We start from the raw sequence: 21,220 nt of genomic DNA on the forward strand, positions 1-21,220 counted from the left end.
CGCCTGGTGCTGGGCGTAGGCAGGTGCCCACGGGGCCAGGTGTTGGGGCCAGGAGCAGCTGGAAGCGGGGAAGCCCTGCTACGGGGGTGCGCTTTCTCTGGGCCCATGAGGTCCCTGGCCAAGGCCCCGTCCTAGCAGGGGGGACTGGCGGCTGCGGGGGCTTTCCAGGAAGGAGGCCAGTTTCTCCAGGCCAGGGGGAAGGGTGAGTCCAGGACCCCCAACAGCCAGGGCTCTGGGCTGGGGTCTCCAGCTAGGAGAAGCCCGGGGTGCGGCTGGCAGAGCCCCCCTGTCCATCCATCCATCAGTCTGTGTGTCTCACAGGCCGCAAGGACGTGACCCTCCGCAAGCTGGACATCAAGGTGGAGACGGTGAACCGGGAGCCTCTGACGCTGCATGCGGACCGCGAGGAGGACACGGCCAGCGTCTCCACGGCAACCCGCGTCATGAAGGCCATCTACTCGGTGAGGGCCCCCCCACAATCTCCCCCCGGAACGAGCCCAGCAGCACGACAGAGCGAGACAGTTCTCTACTGCTCAGAGCAGGACTCCTGGGTTCTGTGCACATCTGTGGGACAGAGATCGTGTGTTAGTGGTTAGAGTGGTGGGGAAGGTGGCTGGGAGCCAGGACTCCTGGGTTCCCTTCCTGGGACCGGGAGTATGGCCTGGTGATTAGAACAGGGAGGCAGGACTCCTGGGTTCTGGGGCCTCCTGGCCGCACACTTCGCAAGAGGGAGGTGGGCAGGAGGCCAGCCTGGCACCCATCAAACACCCCAGTGGGCTAAGCCTGGTGCCACAGCCCCAGCCATGCCCCACGGAGCCACCCATGTCTAGCCACCCTGGGCTGTAGCTGCTGGGAGCGCCCCCCGAGGGCCAGGGCGGGCGGTGTAACTCAGTGGTGCTTTGTCTCTGTGATCAATAGGGGTTGATGAGTCTGTTGCAGGCTCTGTCCTTTAGCTCAAACCATAGCAACTCAGGCTTTACGTTTCAAAGGTCCCAGGTTCAATCCCTGGTGCTGCCAACCCAGGGTACAGGACTTGGACTCCTGGGTTCTCTACGGGTCTGTGAGGGGAGTGTGGGCTAGTAATTAGAATAGGGAGCCCAGATTCCTGGGTCCCATTCTTGGCTGGTTACATCAGTGCCCCCAGAGTGTGGGGAGGAGCCACAGCCTGCTTGGTCCTGCGTTCAGGTGGGGGTGGGTGGGATGACTTGGGGGCTGGGGAGCCGAGCGGCCGGTGGGCTAAGGCAGAACCTCGGCGGGGAAGCTGACGGGTCCCTTTCCCATCTCCCTCGACAGTCGTTCAAGGACGACGTGGACCTGAAGCAGGATATGCGGTGCGACACCATCGACACTCGGGAGGAGTACGAACTCAAGGTCCGGCACCACCCCCGGGGGGCGCCTGCCCACTGAGCGTGCAACGGCGCGTGTGTGCGTGGGCAGGGAAAGGCGGCCTGGCGTGTGCGGGGGAGTGATTGTGCCTTGGTGCCAATGTGCCTGAGCGCACCAGCGAGTGTGCTTGCGTGCGAAGGGGTGTGTGATGGTGCGGGCATGCCAGCAACTCTGTGTGCAGAAGGGATTACACGTGTGTCTCTGCTGGGGGTGGGAGCCAGGACTCCTGGGTTCTTTGCCCAGCTCTGCCCCCGGAATATTCCACAGGCACCCAGAGCTTTGCCCTGCCCCATGTGAGCCCCCTGGCGCTGCCTGAACCTGCCCCTCTCCTGTCCCCTTCCAGGACCCAACCAACGGCTACTACAACGTTCGCGCCCACGAGGACCGCCCGCCCTCCCGCACCGTGCTCTACGCCGACTACCGCACCCCGGGCCCCGCCCGCTACGACATGCGCCCCTCCTCCCGCCTCTCCCACTCCAGCGGCTACGCCCAGCTGAGCACCTACAGCCGGGGCCCCGCCTCGGAGTACAGCGCCGAGCCGGCCCCGGGGCCCCCGCCGGGCACCGCCTCGGGCGAGACGGCCAGCCAGCTCTCCTACGAGAACTACGGCGGCCACGCCGCCTTCCCGCCCAGCGCCGGCTACGCCACCTACCGCCTGGGCTACAGCCAGCCCCCTCCGCCCAGCTTGGACCGTGCCCCCTACGACGCCTACGACCCCATGGGCAAGTACGCCAGCGCCACCCGCTTCTCCTACACCTCCCAGCACTCGGACTACGGGCAGCGGTTTCAGCAGAGGATGCAGACTCACGTCTGAAGGGCCTGGGGGCTGGGGGGGGGGATGATCCTCCCCGGAGACAAAAGGGGGTGGGGGTCATAGGTACTTTGTGACTGTCCTCTGATATTCAGGGGCTTTTCCAGAACCCCCCTCCGCACGCCCACCCCTAACCCCCACCCAGCGGCAGGACTCTCAGCCTGCCCGGCAACTGCACCCCTCACTGCCTGTATTCCGGGGACCCTGGCGTCCGGCTGACTCCGGGGCCCCTCTTCCCCTATATCTGAGCTTCCAGCCAGCCACCCGTCACGTTGTCTTCGTTCGTTCTTTTCAGCCCATGTCTCGAGGGGCCGGTGCCCTCCCCGACTGGAAGGAAAACAGATTTGGGGGGGGCTGGGGAGCCTCACCCCCACCCCTGCCCCGGCCTTGCTCACGTGTGGCACAGCTCTCCTCCCAGCGGGCTGGAGGCCGGATAAAGCGTGCTGGTAGCTGCAGGGGGGGAGATTCCCTCCCATGGCCTGCATCCCACCCCGCCCCATCCTGCTCCAAGCAAGACTCTGGAAACTTGCCCCCGGCCACGCTGGGGAGACCCGATTTCTTTGCCGGGCGTTGTCGGATCTTTGCGGGGAGATGGGCCGAGAGCTGAACTCCAGGCTGGGGGTGAAAGGTTGTGACAACAAGGGGTGGGGGGGATTGTGGGGCAGCGGAGGACCAAGTGGCATTGGGGGGGGTGGCTGAAGGCAGGCTAGGTTGTGCATTCCCCTGGGGGCCGTGGGATCCCTGGGGTCTGCAACTGGCTCCCGCACCGCTCGGTCGCTAGGAGGCAGAGAGTCGTACCATCACCGGCTCCCAGGGCACGATGGGACCCGCCGGGCTCCCAGGGTGCCGCAGGGGACACTGCGCTCTAGATATGAACGCGCCCGGACGGGGGGTGTGGGTGCCTGTCGGCCGGCAGGCCGGCTAACCCTGCAGCCAGCCTCCGAATGGCCAAAGGGCTTTGATCCTGCCTCAGCGCCTATCGCTCAGCGCCTGGCAGGATCAGGCCCTAATGTGGAAAACCAACCTGGAGCTGCAGCTTTTGATCTAGTCCACACCCGGGACCCCCATCCAATACCAGGACCCCCTATTCCAGACCAGGGACCCATGTCCTATACTGGGACCCCCTATTCCAGACCAGGGACACCCTATCCTATAGTGGGGCCCCCTGTTCCATACCAGGGTCCCATGTGCAATACTGGGACCCGCCTATACAATACAGGTACTCCCTATCCTATACCAGCACCCCTTTCCCATACTGGGATCCCTCCTGCCCCACTCAGCAATATGGGAAGGGTGAAGTGCTCGCGACCCCTACGTTGTGAATCCCTGACCTCGAGGGCACTGCTGGCCCTAGGGAGAAAGGTCAGCCCCACCCCCGAGTGCTTCCATTCACAACAGCACCCCTTGCCGCTCACACCCCAAATTGGATCCCTCCCCCGTGTGGCGTTCCTCTTCAGGAAGAAAGCAGGGGGCCCCAATCTCTCCCCCAGTACCCCATCCGTCCAGGGCCAAGTTGACTCCGTCCCCCGTCCCTAGCACTTTGAATACGTTTGTTTGGGTTTATGTTGGATTTTTTTATATATATATTTTATACGGGGGCGGGAGGGGGGCGGTTGGTTGGTTGGTTTTTTCCTCCGAAAGGACCGATTGGAATCCTGCCTCTTCCACCACTTCCTGTGCCTTGAACTTCAGCTTTATTTGACCCGTCGGCATTTGCTTGCGCGGTGGAACCAAGTCAAGGGGGCGGGGGCATCGGCGGGGCTAAATGTTTTCGGGGCTGGTGGCACCCCGGGGCGGGGAAGCTCAAGGCTCATCTCTCCCCCTAGTGCCTGGCACCAGCCACTACAGCAGCCTGTCCCCGAGGCCAGGGGAGGAGCTGCCCCTTTAGCTTGAGGCATCAAGAGCTGTGTGTTTAGGGCTGAAAGTTGTGGATGCGGCCTCCACTGACGATATGGGCTTTGCAGGGCTGCCCATTGAGAAATGATGGGTGCCCCTGGATATCCCAGGGTTGTTATTTTGGTGGGGGTGAAGGGTATCTTTCAAGGTTCCCAAGTATCCCAGCAAAGCTGCACCCCACTCCTGGAAGGGATGGCAGGGGCGGGCTCTGTTTTCGAAGCCTGGCAGTGCCATTCCCCAGCCAGGCAGAGGGGGCGCTGCTGAGCGACACTGGGTCCCGCCCTGCAGCGTGAGCAATGCAAGTCCTAAGCGGCGCTGAGCAGGACCCCGGCCCCCACCTCTACTGCCCTTTCCGCCATCGCTCCGTTAGGGAGCAGGACTCGAACCCAGGCCCTACTTCTCCACAGTCGCAGCCTGGCCCAGGAGTCAAACTCTGATCTCCTGCGTGGCTGGGCAGAGGGCAAAGCCACCAGCCCTGTCTTGACTGTTCCCTCCTAGTACCTGCCGGCGTGGCAGGGCCGCTCCAGCCCTGGACTGCAGCTGTTCTGGATCTTTTCCTGTGACCCTTCTGACCCTGCAGCATCGGTTTTGTTTGCACAGTTCGGGGCCTTGATTTTAAGTACAGATACCGCCCCTCCCCCCCCCCCCCCCCATTATGGAGCCATTCAGATATTGTACAGCCGTGAGCCGCATGGGTTATCGGCATCAGCAGCAGGGGTTAGCAATGGTTATAGCGGCCGGTTGGCTGGCTGGAGCCTATAACACCCGAGGACGGAGGGGTCACCATTTATTAAAACATCGCCTGACCCTTTATTTAGCCTGTTCGGAAGCAGCCGGATTTGATCATGTGTCGTGATATGGGCTTGTTTTTCTTTTCCTGCCCTATTTATGGGACTTATACAGCGGCCATTACCCTGGCCCCTGAGAACCTCACAATCGTCACTGTGCTTTTCCTCAAGACCCCCTGTGAGGCAGGGCAGGGCTGGTCTCTGAAGCATCTGGCACTGGCCTATGTCGGAAGGCAAGATACTGGGCTACATGGACCACTGGTCTGACCTAGGAGGGCCGTTCTCAGGTTCTTAGCCCCATGGTACAGATGGGGAACTGGAGCCTGGAGACCCAGATTTTTAAAGGCGTTTTGGCCTAGCTGCACTCAGCATCGCAACGCCTAACTGATTTAGGAACCCAGATCATTTTCCGAAGGGGTTTAGGCACACCAGAGCCTGACTCTCATGGACAGCTGATGGGATTTTTGCTCCAAAGTGCCTAAATCCTTTTGGAAACTGAGTTTTAGCTCCCAATGAGTTAGGCATTGCAACTCTGGGTGTAACACTGCCCAATATCTGGCTCAGTCGTGCCCCGGGTCAGATGGGAGAATAGAGTTGACCCTGGGTCTGCCTGGTCTCAGGCTAACAACCTGATCCAGGGACCAGCTCTTAACGCGCCACTTTCAGAAGTCATGTTATTCTGAACTTCAGCTTTTTCCCCCCCTTAGTAATACATTTCTAGCTCTTGTGGTTTTAAAGAAAAGAACCCAGGCTCCAGGCTCTAACCACTAGACATCACGCTCCTCCCCACACCTGCGAACGTGACCCTGGAACGTTCAGAAGCCTGCAGGAGAATCAAAAGAACCCAATTTTTGTCCCAGCTCATGATTTGTGGGAGGTCTGATTCACAATTTGTGAGCAGTTGGGACTGCTAGCAAAAGCAGTGGGAGCTTAATATAAAGTGTGAGCCAAATCTGGCGTCATGGTCCATGACTGGGGCCAGGGGCTGCTGCAATACGAATAATAATGACTAATAGTCATCGTAAGTAACAAACCGGTGCTGGCTAATTTGCTGGCATGAGTCGGACACGTGAGAAGGGGGTTTGGGTTTTTTTATATGAATGTATCTAAATATATATTTTATATAAATATCCTGCCAAGCAAATTCTTGAAAGCTGGAAGCACGTGTTCTTAATGCTCAGCAGTATATAATTATAGATCAACGCCCCCCAAAACTTCCACTTTGAGGCGGACAGCTGGCATGGGAAATTTCAGACCGAAGGGTTAACGTCTGCAATGTTCCAACCAACTGAAAGCAGGGTCTCGGAATGGAATGTGTTGGGCAACCTTGACTCCAGGGGGGCGCTCCGTGCACCCTGCAGAGATCACGGGGCTTGGCTGGGCTTGTGTAGAAGGCCGTGGAAAACGAGGGCAAAGCAATAATTCCTCGAGGGAGGGGGTTGTGTCTGTGAGGGGGAGCTGGGGAAAAGCCGCAAGGCGTAGCTGGTCCTAGGGTTTAAATCCTGAGATTTGTTTTTCTCACTTGATCTCAGTCTGGCTTTAGGGTTTGAATGGCCCCTGGACGGCTGCCCTGCGCTGTCCTCTCTTGAGCATTTGTGCTCTGTGGTGTAAACCTGCTTGTGGCCAACTCCTGCTCACTGGGACTGGCTCCCAGTGCATCCCGGGGTGAGAGCCAGGACACCTGGGTTCTATTCCCAGCTCTGGAAGGGGCGGGAGGTCTAGTGGTTAGATCAGAGGACTGGGAGTCAGGATTCCTGGGTCCTATTCCTAGCTCTGGGAGGGGAGTATAGTGGTTAGATATGGGGACTGGGAGTCTGGACTCCTAGGAAAGGAGTCTCGTGGCTTACAGCAGCCAGGGCAGGGAGTCAGGACTCCTGGGTTCGACTTGGTTTGTGTCCATCAAACTGGTGTAACCCAACCCGTGGGGTGTTCTGTCTCCCCCTAGCGGCGGCGTGGCCGCACAGCTAGAGATTGGGGCGCCTGCCACAGCTTGGCTACCAGATGCTAGCTCAGGGCTAGCAGAGGCTCAGGCATCAAGATTCAGAGGTTCCCAGGCACAATTCCTGCTGTCGACAGCCCACGTCCTTGCATTTGCAGGCTCAAGCAGGGGTTTTTGCATGAGTAACTTTAGACCATTTTTTGGGTCAAACCGGTGCAAGTGCTGTGTGTGGAGCAGCCCGAAGGGAGTTGGGAACCCAGGACCCGTGGAATTTCACTGGGAGCTGGGTGCCGAGCGGCCTTCGATCGCTTTGCGTCCCCCCAGCAAAATGCCCCTTGGGCAGCTGGATGATGGGAGCAGTTCGGACATGACGGCGCTTCGCTAGCCCAGAAAGGAGCCAGGTTAGCTCAGTGCCAGAAGCCAGCGCCAGATCCAGCCGGGTGCGGGCGGGTTCCTCTCCACTCGGGACCTCGGCAATGGCTCGGGCCCACCTCTCTGCCTGCCTTGTCCCAGAGCTCGTCAGCTGAACCCAGCACCTGGTCGGTCTTTCCTTTGCATCAGGGGGCTGGGGCTGGGGGGCTGTGGAGAGGGAGAGGATGGATCCCCCCCTGCCCCTGCAGTCAGGAACAACCCACCCCTTGGTTCGACTCACTCCCTCCTCTGGTGCTAATTCACAAGCTTTCACCCTTTTTAGGACCCCCCCACACCCCCATGGCTGAGTGCAAGGAGTTAACCTTGACCCCCTCCCCTACGAAGGTACCTTTAAAACAGGCCCGGTCCCGCAAGGCCCTGAGCTCAAGCCCAGGAACCGCGCTCATGGCCTGCAGCTGTGGTCTATGCTTCCTTCCCCACCCTATCCCCGGTGACCCCCATTCTCCCTCGCCCCGGTCTAGAGCGGGGGCGGGGGAAGCAGCGGGACTGGCCTTCGCCCCAACGGTGCCGGGATCCTCTTTAGCAATAGAAACCCTCACTGCCATGACACAGAACCGTGCAAAGCCTGGAGTCGAGTCGCCATGGATCAAAGCTGTGTCTTTACGTGACACTCACTGTGTCGGGATTGTCTCCAAGGTTATGCACCCCCCACCCCCCCATACACCCACACACCTTCCAGCTCATTCCTAAACGCCCAGGCTCATTGGATCCCCCATGGGAATGTGGGTGGGGGGAAATGGGGGTATTTTTCTTAGCACAGCCCCTTTAGATTTCTAGAGACGTGTATCTGTGATTCCCCTGCACCCCTTGCCTGGCCCAACCTTTGATTATTTTTTTTTTCATTTTCCTTTTTTTTTTTAAATATTATGTACTATATTTTTAGTCTTAAACACGATATATTATATATATTTAATTTTTTATATATATAAAAATATAAATGTTACCAAAAAAAGAGACCGTGTATCGCCTTTGTTGTGTGAAAGTGATGCCCGGGGGGAAGGAGGGGGACTGTGTATGGATGGGGCGGGGGTTATGCGTTTGGGACCTGTAAAATGCTGTTGGGAGCAGGGGATAATTGGTGCGTTGAACAGGGCCCTGAAGAAGGGCGGGTTTGTCTCTAGTGCTGTTCATCGCCAGCGCTCGACACGCTTCGCAAAGGAGCTGGGTAGCGATCTCCCCACTGGGCAGGGAGGGGAAACTGAGGCATTGGGAGAGGGGAAGGTTAGGAGCCTAAAGACCGTTGAGGGGCTGGGCAGAAGCGATTTACCCAAGGCCACCGCCCCACCTGTGTCAAGCTGCTTACCTCCCCAGGTGAGAGCCTGAGGTCGGTCATGTGACAGGAAGATCATGTGACTAAGGCCAAGGGATATAAGGGAACATGCTCAAGCCCAGCAACCCTCCTGCCAGGTGGGACGTGGAGGGCCAGGCTGGGAAGCTGCAGGTGGGTGTGGGAATGTCTGCCCAGCACAGTTAGCACTCAGGGCTTGCTCCATGGGAGGGATAGCTCAGTGGTTTGAGCATTGGCCTGCTAAACCCAGGGTTGTGAGTTCAATCCTAGAGGGGGCTATTTAGGGATCTGGGGCAGAAATTGGGGATTGGTCCTGCTTTGAGCAGGGGGTTGGACAAGATGACCTCCTGAGGTCCCTTCCAACCCTGATATTCTATGATATGATTTTAGCCTGGCTCCCATCCACACACAGCAATCCCTGGTCTGGTGGGGCAGTCGCTGAGCTGGAGCTAGTGAATGAGTCAATGGGGGTTTGCTGCCAGGGAGCAGGAACACAAGGCTCGGGGGGACTCTTTAGTTTGCGTTTGAAAGACTTTGCTTCCTCTATAGGGGCCACGAAAGGGGCCAGCCAGTCTGAACCTGGGGCCAGCCCCTTGAGGGAAGTATCTCCTGACCAGGGGGGAAGGGTGAGGGCTGATAGAAATGGTGTAAAAAATTAAATTAACTAGCCCCCCTCCAGGCAGAGACTCTTGTCTCTTATCACAGGAGGGGTTTTTGAAGACTCCCGAGAGACGGGGAAAGGGAGGCAGGGAGCTGCAGCACCTCCCCAAGCCATGAGGGCCCCCTGGGAGGCATCTGGGCTGTTTACAATCACCCAGTGGCAACGCCGGGTTTCCTGAGTCTCAGGCCAGTGCTCTGCCCACTAGGCCACTCTGCCTTCCCTTAAGTAGCCTGGCCCCAGGTCTTTGAAGGCCTTGAAGAGAAGGCCCCAAGGCCTTGAACTGGACTGGAGCGACCAGCATCTCCTGTGTGTGAAAGGCACCAGACTTTCCATCCCCACCTGTGAGATGTGGGGGTTGCCCCTCTGAAGGGCAGGGAGATGGGACCTGGCCTTAGAAGCTTGAGGGGCACTGGCAGACCTGGGGAGTGGTGTGGACGGTGCCCAAGGCTGGACTTAGCGGGGGGTGGGGGGGCTTGGCAGAGCTGGGGGCCGGGAACAATAGCAGGGGGCTGCAGATGGGGATGGGGGGGCCTTGGCAGAGGTCGGGGTGTTTGTGGGGAGCCCAAGTGTGAGTGCTACAGCTCAGGGCTCAGCCACTCACGTGTGGCGCTGGATTTACCCTCTTCTTGCACCGCAGCATTTGGGGCCGTTTACAAGCGGGTTTTGCTTGGGTCAGTTCCTCGCCCTTCGTCCCTGCTTAATTAGCAATGTTCTAGCTGCTTCTCTCCAGCAGCGCCCCCCGCCCCGCAGCTCTCCCCCCGGAGCTGTCCAATGTAGGGGCTCGGATTTCTCCTGGGGGGCGCTTGGCACTCCGCACAGCCCAGAGAATCAGGCCGCAAACGGCTCCTGCCCACGGCTGCTGAATGGCGGCCCCCACCGCTGACGGGCCTGGGCTGGATCCTGGGTCAAAGAATGGGGGAGGCCGGGGGCGGGGGTTTGGCTGTTCTGGCCCCAGATCCTCTCCTGCACGACACTCCCCTTCATGTCTGATCTCGCCCCCTTTGCCCAGCAATCGGTGCTCGCTCTCCCTCAGAGGCCAGTGAAGCCTCTCCGACAGTGTAAGCTCCTCGGGGCAGGGACTCTGCATCCGCGCCGCTCCCGGCCCAGTGGGGCCCTGATCTCAACCGGCCCCTCCAGGCGTCAGCGTCATCCCCACGGCTGGCAAAACACAACCGTGCCCCCCCCCCCCTCCCCGTGCACGGGCTGACCTATTTCACAGCAGCTTTTAGCCGGAGCACCGTTGTGAATTACACGGAGCCGAGGCATGGGGTGGATGCTGGTGGGTTTTGTTTGGTTTGGTTTTTCCAGGCAACCCTGCAAATGGGCTGGCTTAATGATTTTGTTTCTCGACAAATGTAGCCTATTACTTCGCGTGTTTCCACGCCTGGTTTATTATGCATGAGCCAGGCACTTTGCCTGCTGCTCCCGGGACCCATCGGAAAAGCAAAAAGGTGCTTCGTCAATCTTAATGGCTTTCGCTGGAGCAAGGGATGAGCGATAGCGAGATGGATAAATACATGGGGGGCGGGGGGGTGGCTGGAGAGCTCGAAAGGAAGAACTGTGGGAAGCAGGATGAATGGATGGCTGGACAAGATAGATGCTGGCTGCTTCTGTCTGGAGCCCTGGTCCCGTCTTGTTGTTAGAATTAAACTCTACTGCAGCCCCCAGATCTCCCCTTCCAGTGCCACCGCCTCTCCCGTCTAGCCGCACTAGGTGACCTGGGAAGCTTTAAAGTTGGGCCGGCCCGGAGTCTAGATCATCGCTGAAATTCACGCTCTGGAGGCTTCTCTCCATAGCATCCTTTCCCCGGGAAATCAATCTCACCAGCCGGCTAATTTATGCCAGGCGCCCGAGACTTATTCTAATTTATTCTACCGGCTGAAATGCACCTCGGCTCCTCTCAGCTGTACAGAAATCTCGCTCCTTGGTCTCCCTTCCCCTTCCCCGCCGCCTCCCCGCAGGCGCCACAAGGCTGCAGCCTTCAGAAGCGCCGACGAGGGGAATTTCTCTTCCCCACGCGCTGCCTTTCGCTGCAGCGCGTTTGTTCTCCCCTCGCTGCGACGTGCCCCGGCTGAGCGCATCCGTCTGCTCCAACCTTCAGAGGCGGCAGGAGAAAGACCTGGAACAAGCCGAGGAACGAGCAGCCTCAGTGAAAGCACAGCTGTGGGGATAAACCACTGGGCTGGGACGCTGGAGAGCCAGGTTTGGTTCCTGGCTCTCCTCCCACGGGTTCCCTGGGAGAGCCTGGCCAAGTCATTGGAGAGCTTGGTTTTTCAGAGGGGTTGGCCACCTGTCCTCGAAAATCAAACCTAGATTCTCCTTGCGCCTCTGCCTAGGCACTGAGATGGCCACTTGTAACCAAAGTATCTTGTAACCACACACCTCTGTCTCTGTCCTGTTTAGCCTCGCCGGGAAGGCAGGTGGTTGCCCAGATGGGGAACTGAGGCACGGAAGGCAGGTGGTTGCCCAGATGGGGAACTGAGGCACGGAAGGCAGGTGGTTGCCCAGATGGGGAACTGAGGCACGGAAGGCAGGTGGTTGCCCAGATGGGGAACTGAGGCACAGAGGCTTGGCCATGGTCACTCTGGCCATCTGTGGCAGAACAGTGGGTTGAACCTCGGTCTCTTGAACACTGCCTCGGGCAGCTGGAAGATGGCAGGAGCCACTGTGGGGACATCTACACTGCCAAGAAAACCCCATGGTGCCGTGTATCAGCGCCTCGGTCAGTCCACTTGAGCTGCAGAGCTAAAACCAGCAGTGTAGACATCTGGGCTGGGCGAAGGAGGAATGTCCACACTGCTCCGCAGCCCAAACCCGGCAAAACTGAATCCGTTGGCCTGGGCTCGGGGGTTCGGTGCCCTGGGTTTCTCTTTGCCGTGAAGACCTAGCCTGCTCCCTGGCCACCCCCGCTACACCCCTTCCTGGGCAGCGCTGCCCACAGTTTGCTGGGTGCTGTTCCCCAAGGGGCCCAAATTCAACCTCCTGTCCACACAGGATAACACAAGTGGAAAGATTTCAGAGTAGGAGCCCTGTTAGTCTGTATCCGCAAAAAGAAAAGGAGGATGTGTGGCACCTTAGAGACTAACCAATTTATTTGAGCATAAGCTTTTGTGAGCTCTCTGGGGTGGAGCAAGCCGGGCTCAGTAGATCAGGGACTTGGGATGAAAGATGGGCCATATTTTTCAGCTGAAATTATTATTCAGCTGCTGGGCAGGTTGAGCAACACAATTCACGAATTCAGGTTGATTTCACTGAATCGTTGCGGTTGGCCGGGGGGACAGGACCTCTGACCCTTTTGAAACAGAAGTTTTGACTTTTTGATTCAAAATTACTTTTTATTTTGAAACTGACTTCAATGTTCCTTCTGAGAATGTTTAAAAAAAATTGATTTCTAACCAAACATTTCATTCAACCTGGAACTTTTAAAAAAAAAAAAAAACTTTTCAGTTCACTGGAAAATTTTCACTGTGGGTTAACCTGAAATGATTCTCCTCCCCCCGCCGCCCCCAATTTTTGCAGTACTGCCAACAAAACAAAAAATCCATGATTCACCCAGCTTGAGCCAGGAGGCCTGGATTTGAGTCCTGACTCTGTCTGTTGCCTGCTGGGTGATCATTTCCCTCCCTGTGCATTGCTCGTGAGGCACTTGGAGATCGATAGATGAAAAGGGCTCCATAAGCCCTGGATTACATTCTTACTATTATTAAGGCAGAGACAGTGAGCAGCAGATGAGAGCAAATTCTTTAGCTGATTACTGTTGTCAATTACAGTCCTACCCCCTCCAGCACAGATAGGGGCCCAGGAAATTACAGGTCTGTCCTCCGGCCTTGAAATCCTGACATGAACACACTCCGCTGATGAGCTAGCAAAAGCCTTTTGTCTTTCCCCAATATTCTTGCCTGCGTGATGCCCGGGAGAGAAATGTAACTTTGCATCCCTCTGCCTTCTTGGAAAAGGACTTGCGGCAAGGTGCGAGCAGGCTGTGATTTAGCTCCACGCCATCCCTGGCAGTTACATCGGGTTTAAACAAATAAATAAAGATCCTCCCTCTGAGAAAACCACCATTTGTCGCTCAGCACCTGATAATAACGTGCTGTAACCAGAGAGATGATTCCTGCTTCTGTCAGGCTGGAATGGAAGCTTTCAGCCCCACGCTAGCTGGGCTGGGGAGAAGTATAACTTGATTTCTCCCTTCTCCCCGCAGGCACCCCAGTAACATTTGCTCATCCTATGAGAGGAGACTCATTAAACAGCCCTACGGGAAGAGGGAGGGGAGGATAAAACATCCATGGCGGTGATATGAGTTGGGGGTTAGGGAGATGGCATGTAGCTTGAGACACCTGGGTTCTTTCCCCACATCTGGGAGATAGTGTGACCCACTGGATAGAGAGTCAGGACTCCTGGGCACTATTCCCAAGCAAGTGAGTGGTGTGTTGTGTAGTGCTTGGAACAGGGCTGGAGAGCCAGGACTCCTGGGTTCCATTGCCAGCTCTGGGAAGGACTGCTGTCTAGTGGTTAGAGCAGGGGAGCGGTGATCAGGACTCCTGGGTTCTACTTCCACTTCAGCCACTGCCCTGCTGTGTGGCCTTGAGCAAGCTGCAATTTAGCCTTTCTGTGCCTTAGTTCCCCCATCTGTAAAATGGGGGTAAAACCAAATTCCTACTACACAGATGGGGGAGGGGGGGCTGAATTAGAGTTTGCAAAGCACTCCAGGCCGCCCCTATGGAAGATGCTGCTTGTAAAGTGCTAAGTATTGTTGTCGTCGTCCTGGCCTCAAAAGGGAATATTTTATAAAAGTGAATCTCGATCGCTATGTTAGTGATAAATTATAAAACACGGCGTTTCTCTCCTGCCTGCATTCTCTCCCTCTCTCCGCTCCCCACGGTGGCTGATTCTGTTGCAAGCTGGTAGGAATGGCCTATTTCACAACATGGGCTTTTACGATGGGGGGCGCGGGGGAGACACAGGGTTGAAACACATTTCGTAATTTACAGCAGTGATGCACCAGCCCTTTGTACTTTAACAGGGCAGTGTCTTTCATCTGAGGAGCTCAAAGCATTTCACAAACCCTAAGGAATGACACCTCAACCCACGTCTGCAGTGTTTTAAGCCCCTAGTTTCATCCAGGGGAGAGAGGAAATTGGGTAAGTGCCTCTAAATATTTGGGACCTGAGCCTGCAACCACCCCCTCGAAGGGCTTACATGGCTCCTGTCACCAGGGTATCAGGGTATAGTGAATTCAATAATCCCATTTCACAGGTAGGGAACTCAGGCACAGGGAGATGAACTGATTTGCCCCAAATCACACGGGGAGTTTCTGGCCGAGCCAGAAATTGACCGCAGGCTTTCCCAAACCCTACTCCAGTGTCTTAACCCCAAGCCCAGTTCTTCCTCTCAACACCCCTGGCGAGGAAATGGAGAATCTGCTGCTTTCTAGAATCAAATTCAGACCAACCCTTCACCAGGGCTAAAATATTGGGCCAATTTTTCCTCCCTGTTTTATATTTTCTGCTGCTCCTTCTTTGCTTTCTCCAGTGGATGATGGTTTTCCTTGTGGGATCTCTGAGATGCATTTTGGCCCAGCAGCAGTTTAAAATTAAACACTTCCAAAATTGCCTTTTACCAAAGACAACCCTCCAAAAAAAAAAAAACCCAACCCAGACAGACTCTGGCAAATGCCCAAAGAGAGAGGGGCCTGTCAGCTGTTTGATCTTAGGTCCTTACCTGGCCACTCTTGCTGTGATATCCGAGCATGTCACAAGCTTTACCGTATTTATCCTCACAGCACCCTTGTGAAGCAGGGCAGCGGCTAGTCTCTCCATTGTACAGATGGGGGAAACTGAGGCACAGAGACTTACCCAAGGTGACAAGGAGGCTGTGGCAGAGCAAGGAACTGATCCCACGTCTCGTAACCACGACACCATCCTTCCTACCACATTTTCTTCAGGAGCAGGAGATGCAGACTGTGGCGGTGCAGACAGGGAAGCGAATTCCTGATTCTACAGCCTGCCACTCGCCTGGGCTGCTGTGACGGGCAACGGGGAGAGTGGCCGGTCTCTGGGACAGCCAGGCCCATACAGGGGGCTTTAAAGGCCAAAGCTAACAGCTGGCTGTGAAGAGGAAGCCAACGCAGCTGTTGCGGAATGGAGGTGATGCAACCTCTTTGGCTCACAGGTGGGCAGTTGTGTTCTGCCCCACCCTGCACCTGGGGCCTAAGAAGGAACAGTCACTAATGCTGCCCCTGAGAAAATCCAGTGCCAGCTGGGAGTCAGGATGCAGGAATCCCAGGGAAGCCCCTCACATTGTGAACTAAGGGGAGGGCAGGCAGGCACCCTCCCTAACAGGCATGGAGAACAACCCCTGCACTGCTCTCAAAATCCTTCCCTCAACCCGCCTGCACCAGCCGTGTCCTGGCCGGGTTGAGCTTTTCCTGATGCCTTGTTGAAAGAGGAATAAATGGCTCTGACTGTCAGCGAACTGACAAACTGTCAGCCAGCAGGAAGAGCTCTGAGCCCCGTGCAGCTCCAGGAGGGCAAGCGGAGTCCAGGAGGGCAAGCGGAGTCCAGCAGAGCAGGGGCTGCTGCCACTCCACTGAGTATCGATTCCTCACTGTAGTGAAACGTTTGACAAAGCTCCCTGATCCCCAACATCCCCTTTAGGGTACAGCATTGCAGACAGTGAAAAGGCGACAGTACTAAGGAGCAATCATCATTAAAGCATGCTAAAAGCCAGCCACATGCGGTCTTGGCTGGGCCAGGGGTCACCACTAGACATAGAGAAAAGTGGTAGAAATACCATAAACTGTCCCTCATCCTTAGCTCTTGACAACAGGACACCTCAAAGCACATTGCAAAGGAAGCCCGGTATCAGTATCCCTCAGTAAAGACGGGGGAAACTGAGGCACATAGAGGGAAAGTGACTTACTCAATGTCACGCAGCATGTTAATGGCAGAGCTGGGAACAGAAATCAGCAACCCTGACCCCTGCCTCTCTCCCCCAACACACTTAAATTCTCTATCCACTAGACCATGCTACCTCAGTGTATAGAAAATATGTTCCTAAGGCTGGGCAGTGAGCGAGGGGTTTATTGTCTAAATAACCCTATTTTTTTCCTCCTCTCTCATGGCATGGTGGGATGATTCTTGTGATCTTATTTGAATCCAACCAAGCCCTAGGACTCAACATCATGTGGCCACGAATTTCACAAACTAATCATGTCACATACTGTGACGAAGCGAGACTGTTCTTAATGTTTTCTCTGAATAGTGTGGGGGTGCCTCAGTTTCCCCTATGCAGTTCTTAAGTATCTAGGGGGTGGGATAAGGGTATATGATCGTTGCAGAGCCCTAGAGGGCAGGTGTGTGCAGGGGTCTGGACACAGAGGATGGCCAACACCCTGTTTCCTGGCAACTGATAGCCTGGGCCCTTCTCCCCTGCAAGGTGAGAGCTAAAGGGTTGGAGAACAAAGGAATCAGGTGACCTCCTGGCCCGGGAAAGGACAAAGCCCAGAGGAGGAGGGGCTAGAGGGGGAGGCAGTTTGGGGCTGGCTGGGGACATGGAGTGAAGTGCAGACGTGGTTGTCAGGCTCACTGCCCCCCAAAATGGACCCAGCTGAGGGGTCCTGTTCTCTGTACCTACAAACTCTGTTTTAGACCATGTTCCTGTCGTCTAATAAACCTTCTGTTTTACTGGCTGGCTGAGAATCACGTCTGACTGTGGAGTTGGGGGGCAGGACCCTCTGGCTTCCCCAGGACCCTGCCTGGGCAGACTCTCTGGGGGAAGCACATGGAGGGGCAGAGGATGCTGAATGCTCCGAGGTCAGACCCAGGAAGGCGGAAGCTGTGTGAGTTTTTTGCCCTGCAGACAGTCTGCTCCCAGGGAGGAGAGTTCCCCAGAGTCCTGACTGGCTTCGTATGGAGCAGTTCCAGAGCATCGCCCAGGGCCTCCGTGACACATACATAAAAGAAACAGCCAACACAGCAGCATTGTTACACAGGAAGATTTGGTGACACAAGGGCCTGGTAACAGGCTCTGGTATCTTTCACGTCGGGGATACAATCCTTGAGCCAGGATCTTTCTCTCTGCTCCACACAGAGCTGTTTATGCTGATTGTGCTGTGTAATAGTGACCAAAATGTATTATCCGATGACTGTTTGGTGGAATGCGTAAAAGGAGTCAGTGTTTGTGCTTTAGGTCCTAGTGGGTCTGGTGTCTATATTCCACAGCAAGCTGTGTCTGTGGAAACCCTGTTGATAGGCCCAGGATTGAGGAGTCAGCGTCATGAACCTCCTGCTGAGAACCCATGGGTTATGCAGACTGGATTCCCTTCAGGGCAGGAGCGAGATGCACAGGTGCAGGGGTAAACAGGGGAGGTCTGCTGTGCTGAACCTGTTCAGAGCCTGTCAAATGCCTGAGTTGGTACCTTTCCCCTGCACTGATATCACCTAAAACGCTGCAGGGCAACAAGAAATTGAGCAGCACTAAAGGTGGAAGGAGAGATGCACTGATATTAGGAGACCCCTGGGACGGGGATGGGGATTCTGCCAGTTCCTACATCAACGGGCTGTGTCCTAAAGGGGCAACACAAGTGTTAGCAACATGAATGGCATTCCCCGCCCCAGCCCAGAACAGCCTCCTGCCCTCCCACCTCATGGAAACCCCACTGACCACCCTATGTCCCTTGAGGTCCAGCCCCCGCCCCCAACACCTCATAGGGAAATCCCATCCTGTCCTTCCCACCTCATGGGGAACCCCACTCACCCTGCCTTGGGGAAATTCTCTGCTTCTCACATCATGGAGACCCCCCTTGGACTCCAGTCCCTGCCCCCTATCCCCACCCCCCCATGGGGGAATCCCAACACCCCTTGCCCTACTCAGAGCCTAGCCTAGCCCTCCCCCACTCCAACTCCCTGTGGGAGGCCCGCACAGCCCGTGCCTCCCCCTATGGAACACCCTCACCCCTGACTCCCAGCCTATTAGGACCCCCCCTTGAAGAACAGCCCCTCCCCCAGCCTAGGGGGTCCCCCCCTTGAAGAACAGGCCCTCCCCCAGCCTATGCGGACTCCCCTTGGAGCACAGCCCCTCCCCACAGCCTATGGGGCCCCCCCATGGAGCACAGCCCCACCCCACAGCCTATGGCCCCCCCATGAAGCATAACTCCCCCCCCAGCCTATGCAGACTCCCCTTGGAGCACAGCCCTCCCCACAGTCTATGGGCCCCCCCATGGAGCACAGCCCCTCCCCCAGCCTATGGGGCCCCCCATGGAGCACAGCCCCTCCCCCAGCCTATGGGGCCCCCCCATGGAGCACAGCCCCTCCCCACAGTCTATGGGCCCCCCCCCGATGGAGCACAGCCCCTCCCCACAGCCTATGGGGTCCCCCCCATGAAGCATAGCTCCCCCCCCAGCCTATGCAGACTCCCCTTGGAGCACAGCCCTCCCCACAGTCTATGGCCCCCCCCCATGGAGCACAGCCCCTCCCCCAGCCTATGGGGCCCCCCCCATGGAGCACAGCCCCTCCCCACAGTCTATGGGCCCCCCCCCGATGGAGCACAGCCCCTCCCCCAGCCTATGGGGCCCCCCCCGATGGAGCACAGCCCCTCCCCACAGCCTATGGGCCCCCCCATGGAGCACAGCCCCTCCCCACAGACTTCCCCCCCAGGAAGGTCCCAGCCCAGCTCCCCATAGGCTAGTGGCCCACGACACCCTGCCAAGAAAACAAATCACCGGCCCCCCCACCCCACTTTGACATCCCGCGAGATTTGGAGGCTACCTCCCAGGCAGTCCTCGCGAGATCAGCCTCGAGAGGGGCGGGGGCGGTGTCTTGACTCGAGTAACAGGGCGGGGCCACGGCTAGGTCCCGCCCCTTCGTGGCCTGGGCGGGGACTCAGCCCCGCCCACAACGTCATCGGTGGGTGCCCAGGGGAGCGAAGCCCCGCGCGGGGCCTCCCCGGGCGCGTGGCGCGTTGTTCTTAGGCGGCTTCACCGAGCGCCTGCGCAGCGCGTCACCGGCGGGGACCTTCGGGCTTCCCTGCAGCCCCGGAGACAGGCCCGTGGGAGCCTCCCCCCGGCTCGGGGTTCGCCCCGCTCAGTCTCGCCCCGGGGCCTCGGACCCGCCCCCACCTCCCCCCCCCATGGGGCCTCACCCGCCCCCCCCCAGCTGGTCCCTCGGGGGCCTCGGACCTGCCCCCAGGCTCCCACTTTCTCCCCCTGTGGGACCTGGGATCCCCCTTCCCCCTGTGGGACCTTTGGACACCTCTCCTACTCCCCTCCCCCCAATGGGGACGTGGACCCACCCCTGTCCCCACACAAGGGGCTGGATGTCTTTCCCCTGCCACCACTCAAAGGCCTCAAGGAAATCCCTTGGACCTGAATGACGCGGAGGGCGGGCTCTGCCCAGCAGCGGGGAGGTTGGAGGCAGGCATCAGCCAGGGGCAGAGTTAAGGGTATGTGGGAGCCTTCGCTGTAGCGTTGTCAACCCCAGGTGTTCAGAACTTGGGGAAACCCACCAAAATTATGAAACGGGCTTAAACATCAGGAGATTTTAATCATAACGGATGTTGGGTTCTTTTGATTTGCCTGCTGGCTTCTCGGGCTTTAGGCTGCACTCGGGTCATGGTTTCAAGCTTTTCTGTGTAACCGTGAGGGCTAGAAACTTTAATTTAAAAAATCTAAATAAAAGCTGAGACTCTTGCGTGACTCCTGGAGTTGGGGCTGTAAGAAAAGCATGAAATATTGTGAGACAAGACTTGAGATAAAATTGCAAGTGGTTGCAACTTTTGGCTGTGTTCTGGGGCATAGCAGGAGCCAGCCTAGTTTCCTGGCTAAGGCTGCTCTGCTTCCTATGGCCCCTGTTGGGTCTGGGAAGTAGAGCCTAGCCACAGTGCATGGCACTACAGCCACACCCCTGATTTCCGCCGACATTGGGGGCTGGGAGTACAGCTGTTGTGGAGTCCTTGTGGCAACTCTGTACTGGCTTGTGCGGTCCCCTGGTTAGGGCATATTCACCAGGGTCATTTTTCTCTGCTTATTGCGGGAGCCCTGGTGTGCAGTTTTCACACTCATCTGCATTTGCGTGCACAGATGTGAGGTTTGGTGCATGTCATCCAGTGTTCTTGTTAATTTTACAGGTGCTGTTCAGCAGACCCTTGGAAAACTGGCACCTAAGGTGCTGGGAACCTGCCAGGCACAGATCCCTCTGAGTGCCCATTGGGAGCTGAAGTCACTCAGCGTCTCACAAGATCAAGCATGATGCAGTAAAGCAGCCTAGAAGACATTGCCCTCTGTATGGGAAGAGCCGTCGTTGGACGATCCCACAGGCCACTTTGTGAAATCCATCCCGGTCAGCCAATCTAGTCTCTTTTTCTTTCTGCTGTGGTGATGGAAGCGAAGGGGTGAGAGAGATTAATTAGGGCTTGTAAAGTGCTCTGGGACCCTCCCAAGGAAGATGCTGCTTGTAAAGTGCTAAGTATTGTTTTTGTCAGCCCAGTCTCAGAAGGGAATATTTTATAAAAGTGAATCTTGATCACTATCTGTTAGTAATAAATTATAAAACACTGCGTTTCTCTCCTGCATGCATTCTCTCTCTCAGCTCCCCACAGCAGGCTGATCCTGTTGCATGCTGGTAGGAGCGGCCTATTTCTCAACATGTGCCTTTGTGAAGGGGGGGAAGCTTTTTTTTTTTTGGTCTTTGCCAGAATGATGCACAATAACAGCTCTTTGTACTTTAACACTGTAGCATCTTTTATCTGAGAAGCTCAAAGCGTCTTACAAACAGTAATGAATTAAGCCCCCTGTGGAGCATTTTCATCCCCTGAAAAACAGGAAATTGTAGCATTACCTGGAAATGTAATTTGAAGTGTCTAATATTTGGGAGCCTGTGCACCAGGGCTTGACTCTCCATTGCTTTGCACCTTCTGTGATCATTCACAGCCGTGCAAAGTGCTTGTAGAAGGCTACCAAATCTGAGATGGGTTTTACATCTACCTTGCAATGGTGTAAACGACTACATAAGGTATAGAG

The 21,220-nt window shown here is 56.6% G+C and overlaps 1 protein-coding gene and 2 long non-coding RNA genes across 3 annotated transcripts in view; all 3 read left to right on the forward strand.

The window, feature by feature from the left end:
* Window positions 1–2,436, forward strand: part of KIRREL1 (kirre like nephrin family adhesion molecule 1) — an 88,359-nt gene extending 85,923 nt beyond the window's left edge. The window contains exons 13-15 of the mRNA XM_037883140.2: window positions 322–461; window positions 1,294–1,371; window positions 1,730–2,436. Of these exons, the coding sequence (XP_037739068.1) occupies window positions 322–461; window positions 1,294–1,371; window positions 1,730–2,200 (689 nt within the window). The 3' untranslated portion in view covers window positions 2,201–2,436. The remainder of the gene's footprint in view (window positions 1–321; window positions 462–1,293; window positions 1,372–1,729) is intronic.
* A 6,210-nt stretch (window positions 2,437–8,646) lies between these two features.
* LOC122463758 lies at window positions 8,647–16,256 on the forward strand. Its single transcript, XR_006287378.1, has 3 exons — window positions 8,647–8,693; window positions 14,228–14,345; window positions 14,987–16,256. It is a non-coding gene; the product is annotated as an uncharacterized LOC122463758 (long non-coding RNA).
* A 2,842-nt stretch (window positions 16,257–19,098) lies between these two features.
* Window positions 19,099–20,757, forward strand: LOC114020558. Its single transcript, XR_003565384.3, has 2 exons — window positions 19,099–19,644; window positions 20,329–20,757. It is a non-coding gene; the product is annotated as an uncharacterized LOC114020558 (long non-coding RNA).
* The last annotated feature ends 463 nt before the right edge of the window (window positions 20,758–21,220 follow it).

This window comes from Chelonia mydas, chromosome 24 (genome assembly GCF_015237465.2).
Source record: "Chelonia mydas isolate rCheMyd1 chromosome 24, rCheMyd1.pri.v2, whole genome shotgun sequence".
Lineage (NCBI taxonomy): Eukaryota > Metazoa > Chordata > Testudines > Cheloniidae > Chelonia > Chelonia mydas.